Source organism: Suncus etruscus, chromosome 14, assembly GCF_024139225.1.
Source record: "Suncus etruscus isolate mSunEtr1 chromosome 14, mSunEtr1.pri.cur, whole genome shotgun sequence".
NCBI classification, from domain to species: Eukaryota; Metazoa; Chordata; class Mammalia; order Eulipotyphla; family Soricidae; genus Suncus; species Suncus etruscus.
Window position 1 is genome coordinate 40,352,724 of NC_064861.1, and position 19,496 is coordinate 40,372,219.

The following is a 19,496-nucleotide window of genomic DNA, read 5'->3' on the forward strand; positions in this document are numbered from 1 at the left end:
CATCTGCCCTCACAGGACAAAGTAGACCCAGAATCTCACTGGGAGGTGCTATTGAAACAACAGCACTCTTTAGCTTGATGTCTCTTAGTTCTTCCTCTTCTAAGGTGATCTCAGCTCCTTAAACCCCCTCTGGGAATGCTTCCATAAGTGAGACTTCCAGAGAGCTTGGGCAAAAACACTTGAGTCCTGTATCCTGGGTTCCAACCTGAACTGGTGAGGATATTATAGAGACGAGGAACAGGGAGAAATCCAGTGTCTAGAAGTGGGGTGGGGGTATTCAGATGTAGCTTCCTGAATGACATGCCCCATATTTGAGTGTTGGCTCTCCTAACCAGTTTGAATGGCTTTGAGAAAATAATCAGAGAAATTCCCAAGGCAGCCAAGCGGGTAGGGAGCTTTGGGGATAGGATAGTGAAGTCTGCTCCCTGACCCAGTGGTTGGGAGCAAATTTGTAAATTCTGGGTTAGCCCTGAGTAAGGTTAAGGTTCTGGGCTGGGGCAAACAGGAAAAGTGTCTCCTCTCATCTTATTCTGTAGGGGCTGGTATGGTGAGGTACCTTCTTTCTGAACAGGAACTGGGTGATTTCAACCTGCAGCCCACTAATGGGTTCTCACAGGCATGGGTGAAGAGACTTGAAGCTGACATGGCCTGAAAGGGTACCCCTCCTGGGATGACAGGAACATGCCCACTTGGGTTTCTGGGGAGGAGAGCAGGGATGGCAACTGTCCAGGGGAATGGAGGAAAGAGGTCAGGATGTCCATTGTCCTGGCAACTCTACTGGAAGTGCAGCTGTGTGGCAGAGAGAGAGAGAGTGGCCTGGTGGCCTCCCTCAGGAGAGAGCAGGGCCCCAACACTCCAGATCTTGCACCAGCCTCTTCTGCCTCACACTTACCCTGAGGAAGGGCAGAGTAGGTCACTGCACTTTTTAAAGGAAGGAAAAACTGGGGCTCCAAGAAGGCTGAAGCTTGCCAAGTCACCCAGCTGGTGTCAGGATAGTGAGCCCCACCCCCCTGAGCTGCTGGCATGGTTCCTGAGCTTCTAGCTTAGACTTGCCTGGGGAACTGGCAGTTTCTAGCACTTCTGCAAACATTTCCTTGCTTAATCCTCTTAATTTGTGAGGTTAGGCTGATTTTTTTTCTGTTACAGAGATGAGGAAACTAAGCCTGGATTTCAGCTCTGTCCAGGAAGTAGGGTGAAGGCAAGGAATGAGTGGGCCATGCACTAGGAAAGGGAGCCCAGGTGTAGGAAGGAAAGGTGTATGCAGTCCTGCCCCTGCCTGCTCAGCCAGGTGCTCTGCCCAGGAGGCCCCTGGTTCTTAAAGCCTTGGTGTGTGAGTTGCTGTTCTTTATGGGGGACAGCTTTATCCTGTTCCCCACCTTTCTGGGACCCCCAAGCCCAAGTGATGCTGCACTTATCTCTCACCATCTCCCCTTCTCGTACCAATACTAGACAGAACCCTCAAAATGGTCATCTTCACACTGTCTCTGAATCAGTGTCCTTTGTCCCCTTCTGGGACTGCAGGGTGAAAGGTTCTGGGAGTCTAGCCAGCCTCTGTTTCCCCAGGTGATGGCGCTCTGCACCTACCCAAACCTGTTGGACAGTCCCAGCTTCCCAGAAGATGCTAAGAAACGAGCCCGACGGATCCTTCAGGCTTGTGGAGGGAACAGCCTGGGTGAGGCCCTGACTTGCTTGGTCCCAAGAGATATAAAGTCACCATGTTATCAGCCAGCTGATGAGGAAATTGTGCATGCAGTGTGTGTGTATGGGGGCTGAGACATGGAAACCATAAATATTAGCCTCCTGTGTGTTGAACTAATGATGCCAGTGTTGCCTTTTGTTAGATTGGGGGGCTCCTGAAACATGCACTTATACATGATTGCATTTTGGTTTTACACCTTGGAGCCAGCCTGGATAGCTGAGGTCTTCTAATATTACAGAAGGTTTGACAGAAGACTGGTTTCAGTCTTGGGAGATTGGCTGGGAGCACAGCATTGCCTTGTCAAGCATTATGCTTCTGTGGATCCATAGGTATGAGCACATGTCACCATATTCTAGGAGTGGTTGTTGATTATGGACAACCCCTTTTTGTGGCTTCATTTTATTTTTATTTTTTTATTTAAATACTGTGATTACAGTGTTGTTCATACTACAGTTTTTTTTCCCTCTGTAAGTAAAGTTGTTCACGATTGAATCACAATCAAACAATGTACAACAACCTTTACCAGTGTACATTTCCTGCCACAAATGCCAAATTTCCCTCTCACCCTTCCTGATGTTTGTGGCTTCATTCTGACAGTACCTCTCTGTCTTTGCACCACATAGCTTCTGCTCAGGGCTCCCTCCCACGTCCTGCCTCTTTCAGAAGGGAGCATTAGAAGGTTCTAATGGGAGGGGGCCCAGATATGAGTCTCCTGGGATTTGAAAATGATATTTTCCCTTCTCTGCTACGATGGATTTCCAGTTTCTAGGCCTCTGACACTTTGTAGTCATCTTATTTCCTTTTTCTGTTTAATTTTGCCCCATGCCTCTGGCTAACGCCTACACAAAGGACAGGCTCCTCTCACTCTGATGAAAAGAGTTGTTCTTGGAGTATTTTTGGAATGTGCTTGAATATTCTGGAACATAACCATGGGTTCTTGTGGTTTTCTCAGCAAGGGATTGGTCCCCTTTGCCCCCTCCATCCTCTTGCCTGTCCTCTCCCTTTGCTTTTTTTTTTTGTTTGTTTGTTTGTTTTTTTGGTTTTTCGGGCCACACTCGTTTGATGCTTAGGGGTTACTCCTGGCTAAGCGCTCAGAAATTGCCCCTGGCTTGGGGGGACCGACCATATGGGATGCCGGGGGATCAAACCGTGGTCTGATCCTTGGCTAGCGCTTGCAAGGCAGACACCTTACCTCTAGCGCCACCTCGCCGGCCCCTCCCTTTGCTTTTTTTAAAAAAAGAATTTATATTTAAACCATTATGATTTACAAAGTTAGTCATAGTTGGGTTTCAGACATTTAGTGTCTCAGGGTCAATCCTGCCACCAATATTGATTCCCTCCACCTATGTTCTCAGAGTGCATCCCATACCACCACCCTCTGCTCCCCCAGACTGCCAACATAACAAGCCCATTTTTCATTTTTGCTGTTGAAGTTTGGGTCTCATTACTTTGTTGTTTCCAGCTTATTTTAAGAGCCTTTGCTTACCCCCTCATGCTGAATTATCCCATTTGCCCTCTGAGTCTGGGTACTTTATATTTCCCTGTTTGCCAACCTGGCTGGAATAGATAAGCCAGGATCATGTATGAAAGGCTTAAATTGTAGGCAGGTATAGAGCAGCCTAGCAGCCTCGAAGTCAGGCTTGCAGGTTCCTCTGCCCTTTCTCAAGGCAGCCAAAAAGAAAGGGGATGTCTCAGAGAACTAGAAAGTGGGCCTGCAACTCCTGGAAAACACAACCAAGAAGCAGGCAGGGGGTTTCTTTCTGATGTGAATATGGAAAGATGCTTATTTTACTTTTTGAACTTTAACAAGACTTTTCACTCTGGTAACTAGGTCTGGGGTGAATGAGATTGCTAAGGCAGGGCCCTTTAAGGTCTCTCCTAGAGAATTGCAGCAAGAGGCCTTCAGAGTGCTGGGAATCTATTTTAAATAGGGGCCAGTTCACTGTCCCTCAGACAGTTGGCGGGCCAGACTGTAGTTTAAAAAACAAGCTATTCATAGGTAAAGGCGAACTTTCTGTGTTTCTCATCCTTGAATGCCAAGGTACTTTGTATATTCATATCCTGGGCTTTCAAAGAAAGTTCATTTGTTGGATGTGTGGAGAAACTTTGAGCTATGACTAGGATGTTGAGGGCTGCTGCTTTGTGAGCTAAGCTATAGGCAGCCTGAGTTCTTCTTTCCCATTGAAGTGAAAGGAAATGACTAAAGTTAGTACTGCTAAAGGTTATCCATGTGGACATTTTTAAACAAGGCCTTAGAGCTCTCCTGACACGTTTCTTAAAATGATTACTTATGCATCATTTACTATGTTAATCCCCAGGATCTTAAGTCAGTTTGTGGTAAAAACATACAGGGAAATGGAAGTCCTTGATCAGCCCTCCTGAAGCACACTTTATATGCCAGAGGCTCTTTGAGGTGGGGCTTTATTTTTAGAATGGGTACCTGAAGGGATCTTAGGTCTGAACTCTGAAGGACCAATATAGTTTAGAGCAGGCGTTCCCAAATTATGGTCTGTAGGTCACATGCGGCCCACTGAGGGCATTTATTCTGCCCTACTGGGTGTTTTTGCCACTGCTGCCTGTCCTGCTTAGGAGCCAACTCATCCTGGGCCTATAGTGTACATGTGTGGGATATGTGCTCACTCTCTGACTCCCCTTCTTTCTGTCATTTGACTCCTCCTCTCAATCTTGGGCATGTGTCTTCAGTCTATGGCCCACCAAAATCAGACCCAGAGTTCCCATTGAAATACTGGTAAGTTTGTTTATTTAACTTCACTTGTTCTTGTATTTTGTTCCCATTTTTCTTTTACTTCAAAATAAGATATGTGCAGTGTGCAGAGGAATTTATTCATAGGTTGTTGGTTTTTTGTTTTGTTTTGTTTTTTGGGTCACACCCATTGGCGCTCAAGGGTTACTCCTGGCTCTGCCCTCAGGAGTAGCTCCTGGCAGGCTTCTGGGACCATATGGGATGCTGGGATTCCAACCACTGCCTGTCCTGGATCAGCTGCATGCAAGGCAAATACCCTGCCGCTATATTTTCTCTCCGGCCCCATAGTTTTTTTTTAAAACTATAGTCTGGCCCTCCAATGGTCTAAGGGACAGTGAACTGGTCCCTTGTTTAAAAAGTTTGAGATTTAGAGTATAACAGAAGATCTCAAAGGAAAGAGTGGAAGGTGTGGTCAACAATAGTAGGGAGTTCACCAGGTGAAAGCCTGCTAGAGAGAAGGTGAGGTTCCAAGGCTGATTTGAGACGACCTTCCTTTTGGATTAGAGTGGAGTGGGGAAGGCTGGGGCAGTAGAAGAAAGAAGAAAAGACGGGAAGAAACCAAGTACTAGAGGATATTTTTTTGCATATTTAATGCTCTAGGATTGATCCCCCTGTACCATGTGCAGCTCTCCTTCAGTACTGCTGATTGAGGCCTCCCACAATAATAAAAAAATATTGAAAGAGGGCAATAAGAAGCAGGGAACACTGACAGATTTCTGAGCATAAAGCTACTTTCCAGGGCTTTATTTTGTCGTCTAGTGGTGGTTAAGCCTTAGAAAGGATGGGCTTCTTTTCTTTAAATGTGGTACAAAATTCAATGTAGAGTGAAATAAAAAAAAGTCTACCTCCCACCTCTGACCTAATCTCTTAGTTCATTTATCCAGAGAAGTTACCTTACCAATTTGTACTCTGCAAAGGGAGTTTTTCTCATGCTTCATATAAGCATTGGTCTGAATTTTAGTCCTAATGGCATTGCTAACATGGAGTTGAGGTAGGATGGTTATGCCAGAAACCCCAGAGATCTGTGTTAAGTGTTGGTCAGGGATTCCAACTTCTGAAACTGCCAAGTAATGTTATTTGGGGTTAACCCATTCTCTCAAATTCCCTGGCAATGCATAGGCAACACTGACAAAAGTAGAACAATCCCAGCTGGACTGACTTAGATTGTCATCGAATATACATAAGTACTAGGAGGTAGTAGAATAGGTTATGGGTACTAATTTATTGACTAGGAATTAGAGTATAGAATAATGGCTGGCTGGATGAATAGATGAGTGAATGAGTGGGTGAATATTTGGGCAGATGTATGGGTAAGTGAACAAATGGATAGCAGATGAGTGGATAGATAGTGGGTGGATGGATGGCTGAGGATGGGTGGATGAAGCCCAAATAGGTAGGTAAGTGGCTTGCTATGATTCTACCTAGAGTAGTAGAAGTGAACCTTACTGGAAAGTTGCTAGGCACCTCTTCCCTTTATTTAATGATATGGATATTATCAATTCTGTTGGGCAGTCATCTTGCCTATTGTGATTGTCTTGTTTACTGTTTTACAGGATCTTACAGTGCTAGCCAGGGTGTCAACTGCATTCGAGAGGATGTGGCTTCCTACATCACCAGGAGAGATGGTGTGCCTGCAGATCCTGACAACATTTATCTAACCACTGGAGCTAGTGATGGCATTACTGTACGTATAAAGGATACATTTATTATCTCTGATTCACCCATGCATACATCAGTCATGTCATCAGCATGTAAATTGGCTAGCAGGGAGACAGGCCTCGGTAGGGTATCTGCTAATTTCATGCCATCGACCATACCATGGGTAGTCTTGCTTTATTTAGTCATCATGAACCTCGGTACCACTGCAGTCTTAATTTCTCTGCAGAATGTTCACAAGGATCTAGCTGGAGAGCTCACCATTCTATGCTAGGAAGCATCCAGGTACCCACCATTCTGGAAGCTTTGGTCTTTCTTTTATTCACTTTTATTGGTGTTCCTCCTCTGTCAGGTGCTAAGGAGACTTAGGAGTCAAATATGTTTCGTCTCTTCTCACACACTGTGATTAGTAGTGGTGGTCTTGGTGGTGGTGGTGGTAGTAGTAATAGTAGTAGGAGTGGTAGTAGGGAAGACTATAATTAATGTCACATATCTTATCATTTGCCTCTGAGATAGAGCATGATGCAGCTAGGATTCTGACCTGGCAGTGGGAACTTGGAAGGCTGGGAAGATAGACGCCTGAGAATCCATGAAGCGGGAGGGTACATGGGGGGGGGGAGCTGAGGGTGTGTGTTCTGAGCAGATGTGCAGAGATCTTGAGCTAGAAATAAACTAAAGTATGGAAATGGGTGCACATACATATTAAGGGGAGTTACTGGACATGGACTGAGAGGCAGGACGACCTGAGTCTTACAGATCCTCAGAGGCCTTGCTGGGCATTTGAGTAATGGCTTTCCAAGTAGAAGGAAGGAAGCCATTTATGTATGTGAAGGAAGCAGAGGATACACTTAGGCTTATGTTCTTAAGACTTAACTTTAGGAGGGAGGGAATATAAAAGATGTGAGGGGGTACTTTGGAGAGAAGAGGTGACTTGGGCTAGGAGTCACCGGTGACTGGGGTAAAAAGGAACTGATATCAGTGCTGCTTAAAGGAGTCTGAAATCCTGGGTGGAGGAATTGTTGCCTCCTGTTTTCTTTCTCCCTCCTTCAGTCCCTTGTGGTACTTGTTATCTTCATGTATTTCTCTTTTTATTTATATTTAAAAAAATTTTTAACACCATGATTACAACATTGTTCATACTACAGTTCTTTTTTCACAGATAAAGTTGATCATGATTGAGTTACAGTCATACAGTGTATGACAACCTTTCCTAATATGCATTAGTAATGTGCTAACAATGTCACCATGCATTTATCTTCCTACTAGGAGAGGGATGCTATCTGACCACTTTCTTTATTGAGATTGTCCTAATCCTTTCTTCTGACGTACAGAAATGTTGGAGTATTTTTATTTGGATCCCTTTTAGCTGGGACTTTAAGGATTTCCAGAATGGGGGTTCATGTACTCTACAGTTCTGGGAACTTCTCAGCAATGAGCTCTTTGACCATTTCTTCTTCATAGGGGTTATCTTCCTGGCCCTTTGTAGCCCTGATGATTTTTATGTTGTTGTTCTTGAATTCATCCCAAAGTTCTCTTGGCAGATGTTCTATTTATTTTCAGGCCTTTTTGCCATCCGTTGCTGTTGTCCAGAGGTTTTCTGTACCTCATCTTCGATCTTACTGCTTCTGTCCTCAGCAGCTGTTAATCCAGTGAGTTTTTCACTTTGCATATCAAGTTTTTTAGTGCTATCATTTCTGTTTGAAGTTTTCTCGTTCCTGCCCTATTATACTCAGGTTTTACTGGTTTTTTGTTTCATGGTTACTTTGAGTTCCTTGAACATCCTCAACATTTCCTATATAAAGATATCAGAGAGGATATAGAGCTGGTTAACTCAATACTGGTTGAGTCTTCAGGTCTACCATCTTCTCTGACTAAGCTTGGTGAGGTTCTTTGTGTTGCTTTCTCATTGTGACTTGAAGTTTAAGATATTTTTTGTGTATTATTGAATGGCTTAGTAACAAGAGTTAGGATGTCTTTGTATTCTCACAGTGAATTATAAAGAGATGAAGAATGCATGGCCACAGAGTTTAGAGTAGCAGCTGTTCGTTTTGGACTGCCTAACCTGGGAGCAAAGTGACACTCCTGTGTCACTAAGTGGACATCATGCCACTGTACCTGTTTCTCTCTCTCTCTCTCCTCTCTCTCTCTCCTCTCTCTCTCTCCTCTCTCTCTCTCCTCTCTCTCTCTCCTCTCTCTCTCTCTCCTCTCTCTCTCTCTCTCTCTCTCTCTCTCTCTCTCTCTCTCTCTCGTTTTTGGGTCACACCCGGCAGCACTCAGGGGTTACTCCTGGCTCTACGCTCAGAAATCGTTCCTGGCAGGCTCGGAGGACCATATGGGATGCCGGGATTCAAACCACTGTCCTTCTGCATGCAAAGCAAATGCCTTACCTTCATGCTAACTCTCCAGTCCCTGTACCTCAGTTTTTTTTTGCTTTGGCTTTCTCCAAGACTGTTGAGTACTAGAACCCTTTTCCAAATGTATTAAATTCTGATTGGAGCCCACAAGGAAACTGAGGCCCAGAGACAATAATTGATCTGTCTGTTTTGAGTCAGCCTTGATGGCATTTGAGCCTCTAGTTTTAAGCATTTGGTGTCAAGTTAAGTATCTTTCATTATGGACTGCTGTTAATACTCGATTCTCAAGAATCCAACTTAAGCAGAGGTCTTGGAACAGAGGAATGGGTGACTTCAAAATTTAGTGAAAAGAATTGCAGTTTTTCAGTCTTTTAGAAAAGGGCCTAAGAAAGAACCTAAAAACAATGTACAAAGTGTGGAGTCTTCTAGAAGAGTGTTTGTCTTCAGTGAGTTAGTGCCACCTCCACCAAGATCCTCCTGGCCTTTGGTTTCTCAGGATTTCTAGAGCTTAGGGGACAAATGGGTGGAAACGCCACCTGGTGGTAGCAAGAGGATATTTTAAAAAATCTTACTCAGCCATGCCTTTCTTGTTCCAGGGCCTTTCAAGCCTTGGTCACCGGTGATTACTAACAAGACAGATTCTGGGACCCACCCCAATTATACAGAATAACTTGAAGAAATCAGAGTAATTTGATAGCATGAAGTTCTGGGTTGCTGCTTTAATCACTTTAAAATATATTGAGTCTTCCTAGGGATATATCCTAGGAACACAAAAACACAATACAAAAATGCCTTCTGCATGCCTATGTTCATTACAGCTCTATTTACAATAGTCAGAATCTGATACCCAACAACAGATGAGTGGCGAAAGAAACTGTTGTACATATACATAATGGAATACTATACAGCTGTCAGGAAAATGAAGTCATGAAATTTTCCTATACATTAATAGACATGGAAACTATTATGCTGAGTGAAATGAGTCAGAGGGAGAGAGAGACACACACAGAATAGTCTCACTCATATGTGGGATTTAAGAAAAATAAAAGACAGTATGGTAATAATACTCAGAGACAATAGAGATGAGTTCTGAAAGGACCAACCCATAATATCAAACTCACAAAGATTGGTGATTGCAATTAGAGAAAATAACTACAACTGCTGTGATAATGGTAGTGAGTGAAATAGAATGCCTGTCTCGAAGACAGGCAGGAGGGTTGGGGAGTAGGGAGATGGGGGGGATTGGTGGTGGGAAGGTTGCACTGGTTAAGGGGGGATGTACTTTTTTTACGACTGAAACCCAACTACAATCATGTTTGTAATCATGGTGCTTAAATAAATATTTAATAAAAAATTAAAAAAATATTTAGTATATATACCATGCTCTACGTTAAGACTGTTAAAGCATGTTGCTTCTCACAGTCAACTTCATTTTAAAGATAAAGTAAGATTTGGGGAAGTTAAATAGCTTGTGGGTTCACACTAGAGGAAAGCGCTGAGGTAGCAGGTGAAAGGAAGTATCCTGGCCTCTTCTGGCTTCTCTCTTTCCTATCAGCCTTTAGGTGGTGGGAGGAGTGATGGCCCTGAAGACGTGTCTTCTCGTTGCAGACCATCTTGAAGATCCTGGTGTCCGGAGGAGGCAAGTCACGGACGGGTGTGATGATCCCTATCCCGCAGTACCCCCTCTACTCAGCAGTCATCTCTGAGCTTGGTGCCATCCAGGTGAACTATTATCTGGATGAAGAGAATTGCTGGGCCCTGAATGTGAATGAGCTCCGACGTGCTATCCGGGAGGCTAAAGATCACTGTAACCCCAAGGTGTTGTGCATCATCAACCCTGGGAATCCCACAGGTCTGTGCTTCACCTCCTGATCAGTTCTTTGTGGGTGGGGTGGAGATGGGGTGGCATCAGTGTTGTTCAGATACTAAACAATTAAGAAATAATAGAGTCTACCATATTTTTCTTTGAAAAGTCCTGCTAAAGACTACTTTTGTTGGTGGAATTATTTGTACACGACAGATCTCATTTCCCCTATTGAGCTGCTGCTCCCTCTGCGAGACCTGGCCTTTGCTCATTTCCTCTGCACTAGGCACATGTTCCCCACCCCCATACTTGCATTTAGAAAGAATTACCTCCTCAAATTGTACCTTCACTGCTACTTTTTTTTTTTTCTGAATCAGTTTTCGGAATTTTGGTATGTGCATTTTGTTTTTCTTTGACTTAGCATCACTATGTACTTTGAGACCTGAAAAAGATATGCTGTATTACAAAATAAGCCTGTTTCTAGAAGTTGAAAAGCACTCCTAAATTTACATATTTTTCTTTTTAAAAAAAATGCAATCTGCCTGTTTTGAGTTTGCTGGGCTACTGGCTTTATATGCCCCAGTGCTATTTGGATGCAGAGAACAAGGGCTCCTTTTCCTTCTCTGTTGAGATAAATTGGGTCAGGGCCAAAACTTGTTGGAGTTGATTGTGGAATCTGCTTCTTGGGAACATCAAATGATGTTTTAATCAGCTAAAAGCACCACTTGAATGCCTGAGTGCCAAAAATGGGTGCATCTGGCAGAAAGACTGCTTTATTGACCCCAAATTCTTGGGGGAAGGGATGCAGATTTTAATCATAATGCAGTAGGAGAAGAATGTGCAGCTGAGTTCTCAGTCCTGGTTACATTCTAATTACAAAGGGACTTTAAATAAAATTCCGAAGTCCAGGTCACACTCCATAACTGGTCCCAGCCAGCATCAGTATTCTGAACAGCTGAGTTTGAGAACCACTGACTGACTGGTTAAGTGCGAACTCCTGGGCCCACTCCCAGATTGTCTTGTCCTTGAGCTAGGCTAGTCTACCTGCTCTCCCTCCCTCTCTCCCTTCCTTCCTTCCTTCCTTCCTTCCTTCCTTCCTTCCTTCCTTCCTTCCTTCCTTCCTTCCTTCCTTCCTTCCTCCCTCCCTCCCTTCCTCCCTTCCTCCCTTCCTTCCTCCCTCCCTCCCTTCCTTCCTCCCTCCCTCCCTTCCTTCCTTCCTTCCTTCCTTCCTTCCTTCCTTTCTTCCTTCCTTCCTCCCTCCCTCCCTTCCTTCCTTCCTTCCTTCTTCCCTCCCTCCCTTCCTTCCTCCCTTCCTCCCTTCCTTCCTTCCTTCCTTCCTCCCTCCCTCCCTCCCTCCCTTCCTTCCTTCCTTCCTCCCTCCCTCCCTTCCTTCCTCCCTTACTCCCTCTTTCCCTCCCTCCCTCCCTCCCCCTCCCCCCTCCCTCCCTCCCCCTCCCCCCTCCCTCCCTCCCTCCCTCCTTCCTTCCTTCCTTCCTTCCTTCCTTCCTTCCTTCCTTCCTTCCTTCCTTCCTTCCTTCTTCCACTTTCCATCCCACTCTTCATCTCTCCTTCCTCTCTGCATTTGTGTTCAGGTGTTACTCACCTGTGCCCAGCAGTCTCTGATTATCTGAAAATAGAGGCTTCCTGTTTTAATGAAAGTATTTGTATATATATTAACGTAAGTTATTTATAAAGAGTAACTGAGTGCTGGACTGGAGTGATAACACAGCAGATAAGGTGTTTGCCTTACAATCAGTTGACCCCAGTTTAGTTCCTAGCATCCCATATGATCCCCCAAGCCTGCCAGGAGTGATTCCTGACTGCAGAACCAGGTGTAATCTCTGAGCATAGCCGGCTCTGATCCAAAAACTAAAATAAATAAACAGATAAGTAAATAGTTTAACTGAGTGGGCAGAGACTCCCCCTTTTCTGGAGTCTATAATGTATGAAAATCAAGTATTTAATGGAAGGTGGGACTGGAAAATAGATATGAAGAGCATGTAACTTGTCTTGGTTTATACAGATTGGCTACAATGTGTCACAATGGGCTGGAATGTTAAGCCACAGTTCTTTAGGGTTCAAGGTCAAGGAGAGATAATACAACAGATTGAAGCTCATGTTTTGCATATGGGAGATCTGGGTTCCATTCCTCACATTTCATTAGAATGGTCCCCAGAACACTGTCCCCAACCAATAAACATGGAGTAGTTCCCCTGCATTGGGTATGACCTGACACAAACAAAAAGACTGAAAGGACTGACCCATACAAGGCAAATGCTACAGGTAAAGTTGTCCGCTTGATTCACGTTATTTATTGCCTTACACAACACATGACTCACTTTTTCTACTACACCACTGTATATTAATGCCTACCCAGTGACTTCTGTGCCCCAGCCTTTGGAGAGGCATAATTCAGTCCTTGTTCCTGGGTTTGCATGGAACACTTTGGTGGAATTTTTGGCACACAGCAGATAACATTTCCTCTAATGAGACCTTGGCCCTTGCTCATTTCCTCTCTGTGGTTTTGATATTTTTGGTGCTCAACTCTTTGCTTTCATCTTAACAGCATACAGTGTGTGGCATCACAGATATTACTGGGAGGGTTTGCAGGTAGACCCTGTCCCCTAGATATCCACTCTGTGGCAACAACGGATGGTTCCTTATAGAATCCAGGACAGCCAACCCCTGGTAATCCAAGAACCTGAGTTGGCTTCATAGGAAACTTGGATGGTGCTTTCAGACAGAAGAAAAGCCAGACTCTTCTAAAGAAATTAGTTAATTATTCTAATAGTAGGAAAATGAAGTCTTGGCCAATCAATACATGCTTTGTTTTATATATCTTGGAATATATTTTAAGACATATTTTTCATATTCCCCTGTATAAAAATACAAAATTTCATACATATTATTATTTATTTTGGTTTTTGGTTTTTGGTTCACACCCAGTAATGTCAGTGCTCAGGAGTTACTCCTAGCAGGGCTCAAGGGACAATTAGTCAATCAGTTCCAGATCAGACTTCCCACAGGTAAAGCATGTGCTTTATTCCAGTATTTTAAATCTTTAGCAAAGTAATATGCTCTACACACTGCTTTGCATTCACATATATGTAAATAATGCTGTGTACAAGTTTTCACATGTACACACTAAGACATCGATACATAAATTCTGTAAATATGCATATACATACAAACAATAAATAATATTGTTTTTTATTTTTCATTATTTTTCTCTGTTTTTATCTAGGTATCATGATTTACAATACTGTAACGATACTTTTGTGCATACATTATCCCAATACCACTTCTATCATGAGTGCCCACTTCCCTCTACCAATGTGTCAGGGACCCTGTCCCCATCCACCTTCACTTCCACATTCCCCCTAGGTGAGCTCAGTTGTTTGCTTTTTGGTTTGGGTTTTGTTTTGTTTTGGACTTTCTATTCACACCCTGTGATGCTTAGGGCTTACTCCTGTCTCTGTATTCAGGAGTTACTCCTAGCAGTATAAGGACTACACCTGGCTGTGCTCTTTCTCTAGCACCAAAATCTCAGTTCTGTAGACCAGCTCCTCTTGAGTTCTATTGCCTTTGGTCATTTGTTGATCCCTTATTGTGTTTGTTTATTTGTTTGGGATTTGGGTCTGTCCACCTCTAGAGGTACTCGGGGATTATTCCTAACTCTGCACTCAGGGATCACTTGTGGAAGGCGGGTGTGTGTGTGTGTGGGGGGGGGACGACATCTGGGATTTCAGAGATCAAATCCAGGCCAGTCGTGTGCAAAGCAAGTGCTGTCTGCTGTACTATGACTCCAGCCCAGTTTCTTTTATTTTTGTTTTGTTTGGGGGTCACCTAGAGGTGCTCAGGGTTACTCCTGGCTCTGCGCTCAGGAGTCACTCCTGGCAGGCTTGGGGAACTATATGGGATGCCAAGATTCGAACCAGGGTCCGTCCTATATTGGCTGTGTGCAAGGCAAACACCTTACCACTGTGCTATTGCTCCAGCTACCACCACCACCACCCCCAGTTTCTATTTTCTAAAGAAAGAACATTTTAAAAGAAGTTGCAAGCATGACTGTAGTAAATACCTTTCCAGAGACTATGAGTTTTTCAGATGCCACACTCATTGTGGGTATATTGGAAAAGGTCATTGCCAACTTGTTGCATTTATTCTTTTCTTACTTAAACCCATGGCCCCAAAGGTGAAAGACTGTGGAACAACTCAGCATCTGTAGCCATAAGTGGTCCTTCTCTAGCCTGGTTAGAAGCCAGAGCTGGTGTGAAGGCTCACTCTTGGAGTGCTTATTCTGCAAACCTTTATAGAGCATCTATTAAACATCAAGCTTCAAGACTCCAATGAGTTTTGTCTTGCTGGTGAAATTTATATGTGGCTAAGGTTCATGTTTTTCCCCAGTAGTAACTGCTGATGTGTAAGGGGGAAGCTGAGCTGATAGATTTAAATATTTTATTTTTTTTGTTTTTTGTTTTTGAGCCACACCCAGAGGTACTCAGGGGTTACTCCTGGCTATCTGCTCAGAAATAGCTCCTGGCAGGTACAGGGGACCATATGGGACACCGGCATTTGAACCAACCACCTTAGGTCCTGAATCCGCTGCTTGCAAGGCAAATGCCACTGTGCTATCTCTCCGGCCCCTAAATCTTTCATTTTTTTTTTAATCTTCCCTTTCTTTATGCCATTGCATACCTTCCTTTCCTCCACTGCTGTAAGAAGAACACCCTTGTCCATTCCATCCCCCCAAACATGTACACCTCTTATAATAATAAGCAAGTCAGACAGTGGAGTCACCCTACAGGCATATCTGGAGGTTGACTGAACCCCATCATATACAACTATTAGCAAACTCAGTCTCTAGAGTCATGCAGGGGTATAGGATACCTGAGTGATTCTGGGTAGGTCTTTGTGATTCTGAGTCCCAGGGGACAATTTAAACGGTATCACATTCTGGTTTCCTTTGGGAATTTTTTTTAGGTCAGGTGCAAAGCAGGAAATGTATAGAAGATGTGATTCACTTTGCTTGGGAAGAGAAGCTCTTTCTCATGGCTGATGAGGTAAGCTCTTTCCTCAGTGAGGGGTGAGGGTGAGCTCTCTCTTCCAGAGGAAAGGCCTGATCTATAGAGTCTATTTTTTTTTTGTTTTGGTTTTTGGGTCACACCTGGCAGTGCTCAGGGGTTACTCCTGGCTCTACGCTCAGAAATCGCTCCTGCCTGGCTTGGGGGACCATATGGGATGCCAGGATTCAAACCTCCACCCTTCTGCATGCAAGGCAGATGCCCTACCTCCATGCTATCTCTCTGGCCCTTATTAGTATTTTTTGTTTTTGTTTTGTTTTTGAGTCACACCCAGCAGCACTTGGGTTACTTCTGGCTCTATGCTTAGAAATCGCTCCTGGCAGGCTCGAGGGACCATATGGGATGCTAGGATTCGAACGCCCTTAGAGTCTACTTTTTAACCAAGAAAGTGGGCATTCCATACTCTATGGCACTGTGACCTGATACATTCCTGTATTGGTTTAAACTCTTATGAATTCAGAAATCAAACCCAAACCACTTTAAACATTTTTGTTTTGTTTTGCTTTGTTTTGGTTTTCGGTTTTGCCGGGGTCACACCCAACAGCGCTCAGGCTCTACATTCGGAAATCGCTCCTGGCAGGCTCGGGGACCATATGGGATGCCGGGTTTTGAACCACAGTCCTTCTGCATGAAAGGCAAATGCCCTATCTCCATGCTATCTCTCTGACCCCCACTTTAAACATTTTTAAATTTAATTTTATTTTTTGGTTTCTGGGCCACACCAGACTGTGTTCATATCTTTCTCCTTGCTCTGCACTCAGGGATCAGTCACTCCTTACATTACTCAGGGGATCATATGTGGTATTGGGGATCATACAAGGGTTGACCACCACATACAAAGCAAGCTGCTTTTTGTATATCACCTGTCCTGAAATCACTTTAAATTTAAATACTTGTCTATTTATTTATTTTGAGGAGGGAAGATTGGCCACACTTGGCAATGTTCAGGGATTACTCCTGGCTCTGCACTCAGGAATTTCTCCTGGTGGTGCTCATGGGACTATATGGGATATTGGAAATCAAATCCCAGGTAGGCTATATGCAAGACAAGTTCCCTAATCACTTTCCTATAGCTCTAGCCTCCACCACTTTAAATTTAAAAAAAGATGAAGAAAGAAAGAAAACAAGTGTGAAGGACTTAAACCTATTTTTTGGATTTATCCCTTGTTAGGTCCTGCTGCACTCTCTCACACAAAACAGCTCAGGTGCAGCTCTGGTTGTACATCCATTGCTGAGCCAATCTCTGTGACTCGTTGATTATATTATCCAAATTGACCTAGACCAGAGCAAAGGGTGGGGCTTTGCCCTGCTTTCTCAAATCTGACAAAGGACATTTTAGTTAAGGGTGTTCAGGTGTTCATTTTCTTTACTTTCTTTCTTTTTTTGTTTTTGTTTTTGGGCCACACCAGTGACGTTCAGGGTTACTCTTGGCTCTGTACTCAGAAATCATTCCTGGCAGGTTCGGGACCATATAGGATGCTGGGTATCGAATCAGGGTTGGTTACTTGCAAGGCAAGCACCCTACCCTCTGTGTTATTGCTCTGGCTCCAGGATGTTCATTTTCTGAGGAAAAATTGGTGACTCTTTCTATAGGAAGGGAGAGTATGGTGTCAGATGTGCATAAGATGCTGCATTACTATACTTTTACATGTACCACCTCATTAGTTCTCATAACAGCTTGTTAGGAATCCCTAGATATTGCTTCTTGACTCTAGTTCAGGAAATGAGCCTGCTCATTCTTTTTCATTTTTTTAAAGAATGTGTCGACTCCTACTTCATCTTCATTTCCACAGGGTTTTGGTTAGTGTAGCTTCTAGCAAAGCAGTTTAATTTCTTTGCTTCTTCACACTCCTCTTCCTGACTAAATTGCTGTCATGACTTTTTAGCTAAAAAGTTAAGTGGGGTTCTAACTGGCTATGAGCACTAGACTGAGACAGAAAGAAGAAAACAGTGGTCATGGCTCATGTTTGCAGTCTAGTGGGGAGACTGGCAGTGAAAGTGGACAGGAAAACCAAATCCCAGCTGGCTGGGGTTCTGGAACAGGTTTAGAAACTCAGTTGACTCCTTCTGTAAAGAAATCAGAAACCAGTTCTGCAAACTACTTTCACTGTGAATCGGTTGAAGAGAATAAGCACTGCAGTGCAGGATGAAATCTGGACAGGTCAATGCCCTTTGTCACATTATATGAAATAGAAAGGAGGCCAAGAGACCTGGTGGAGGTGTGAGAGAAACCAAGTGGGTGTTGAACTTAAGGCTTTTCATCATTTGTTCTAGAAGGTTCTTTCAGGCATATTTTTGTGGGGTTTGTATGTTTGTTTGTTTTGTATTTTGGATGGTTTGTGGCTATACCACTAGATCTATCAGGTTCATGTAAGAAACTACCTACTATACTATCCCTCTGACCCCCTCAGGCAGTTTTTAATTGGCGGATTGGATTGGTTCCTGAAAGTGGAACTAGAGGCTGGGCTCCATGCAAATTACCTGTCTGCACCTCAACTCTGGGAGCCTTTGCCCCACTCTTCAAGAGCCTTAAGGGTTCTGCTTAGACTTCTGGAGATACATCTGGTGACTATACCTGTCTTGTCATCTCCCCACAGGTATACCAGGACAATGTGTACTCTCCCGACTGCAAATTCCACTCCTTTAAGAAGGTGCTTTATGAGATGGGTCCTGAGTACTCCAGCAACGTGGAGCTCGCCTCCTTCCACTCTACCTCCAAGGGCTACATGGGCGAGTAAGTTGACCTCTGCCTTCCCCCACTGCTTTGGGCTTGTTTGGTTCAGCAATGTACCGCTTTTTCCTGAAGTATTGACAAATGACACAATCATAGCAGCTGCCAGCCCTCATGTTCCTGAGAAGTCAACGAAGGTAGATGAAGTAGACAGTTGTGATTAGGTCAAAGGATCAAGTTTTGTGTGCTCAAGGAACACTTTACCTTAGTATTTACTATGTTTTGAGAAGAAACTTGAATCCATACCCATTTATGTTACTAATATTGAAGAAATATTTTTGTTGTTGCTGTTGTTTTTGGGCCACACCCGGTGATGCTCAGGGCCACTCAGAAATTGTTCCTGGCATGGGGGACCATATGTGTCACCAGGGATAGAATTGTGGTCTATCCTAGGTCAGTCAATTGCAAGGCAAATGCCCTACCACTGTGCCACCACTCTGGCCCCTGAAATACTTATTGATTAGGTATGTATGAGTATGGTATATATTAGGTACTCAAAATACAGTAGTGAGAATCCACAGGTCAAAAAAGTTGAGTTACAATATTTGGGGGCCTCTTTGTTACATCAGGATAGCCTGAATCCTCACTAATACACCATTCCCTGCACTAGGCCTGGCATCCCCCTTCAGAACTTCAGAGGTGGGCATTTAATACATTAGTGCCAAAGAGCATCTTTCTGAGGACTTTTGCTGGAACATTTTCCTGAGACAAAAGTCAACCCAGAAGCTTAGCACAGCTTGTGCTCTAAGCAGAGAAAGACAGTAGGCAAATGAGCAAAATCATGTGGAGAAAACTAGAGAAGAAATGAAAGGCTGATATCATGGTCTTAATTAGTGCCTCACTGAGCAGCTGGCTTTGAGTTAAGACTCAGTAGAGAAAGAGGCTATGTGTGACTGATAGAAGAACATTACAGGCAGAACTAAGAGTGTATGCAAATGCCTTGAGGCAGACACTTACCTGGCAGGTTCACACAGAGCAGCCTGAGCTAGAGAGAAATGAGGAGAGGAAAAGTGGTAGAAACTGAGATCAGCCTCAAGAGGCCAGATTAAAGGGCTTCTCAGATTATTTGTTATTTTAATGCAGTGAGGTAGAAGCTGTTGAAGAGTTTTAAAAAATCCATGGTGCACCTGACTCTGTTTTACTAGACTCCGGTTGTTGTGATGAGGCAGAACAGTGAGAAAGTCAGGAACTCAAGTTAGGATGCTATGGTAGTCCAAGTGAGATACAGTATATCAGGTAAAGATGATATACTGAAGTGTTGGATACTGCATCTATGTGAAGTAGAGTGGATAGGAGTTGTTTGATGGAAAAGGTAAGTGTAAGACAGAAGAGTTGCAGATTATTCCTAAGTTATTTGTTCAAACAGCAGAGTTACTGTTCATTAGATGTGGAAGGCGTAGGTGA

The 19,496-nt window shown here is 43.8% G+C and overlaps 1 protein-coding gene across 3 annotated transcripts in view; it reads left to right on the forward strand.

The window, feature by feature from the left end:
* GPT2 (glutamic--pyruvic transaminase 2) overlaps positions 1–19,496 on the forward strand; it is a 690,974-nt gene that overhangs the window by 657,104 nt on the left and 14,374 nt on the right. For all 3 annotated transcript variants that reach the window (XM_049786254.1, XM_049786253.1, XM_049786255.1), the window contains exons 4-8: positions 1,564–1,672; positions 6,017–6,147; positions 10,082–10,325; positions 15,261–15,340; positions 17,959–18,095. In XM_049786254.1, coding sequence (XP_049642211.1) covers positions 1,564–1,672; positions 6,017–6,147; positions 10,082–10,325; positions 15,261–15,340; positions 17,959–18,095 — 701 coding nt within the window. The remainder of the gene's footprint in view (positions 1–1,563; positions 1,673–6,016; positions 6,148–10,081; positions 10,326–15,260; positions 15,341–17,958; positions 18,096–19,496) is intronic.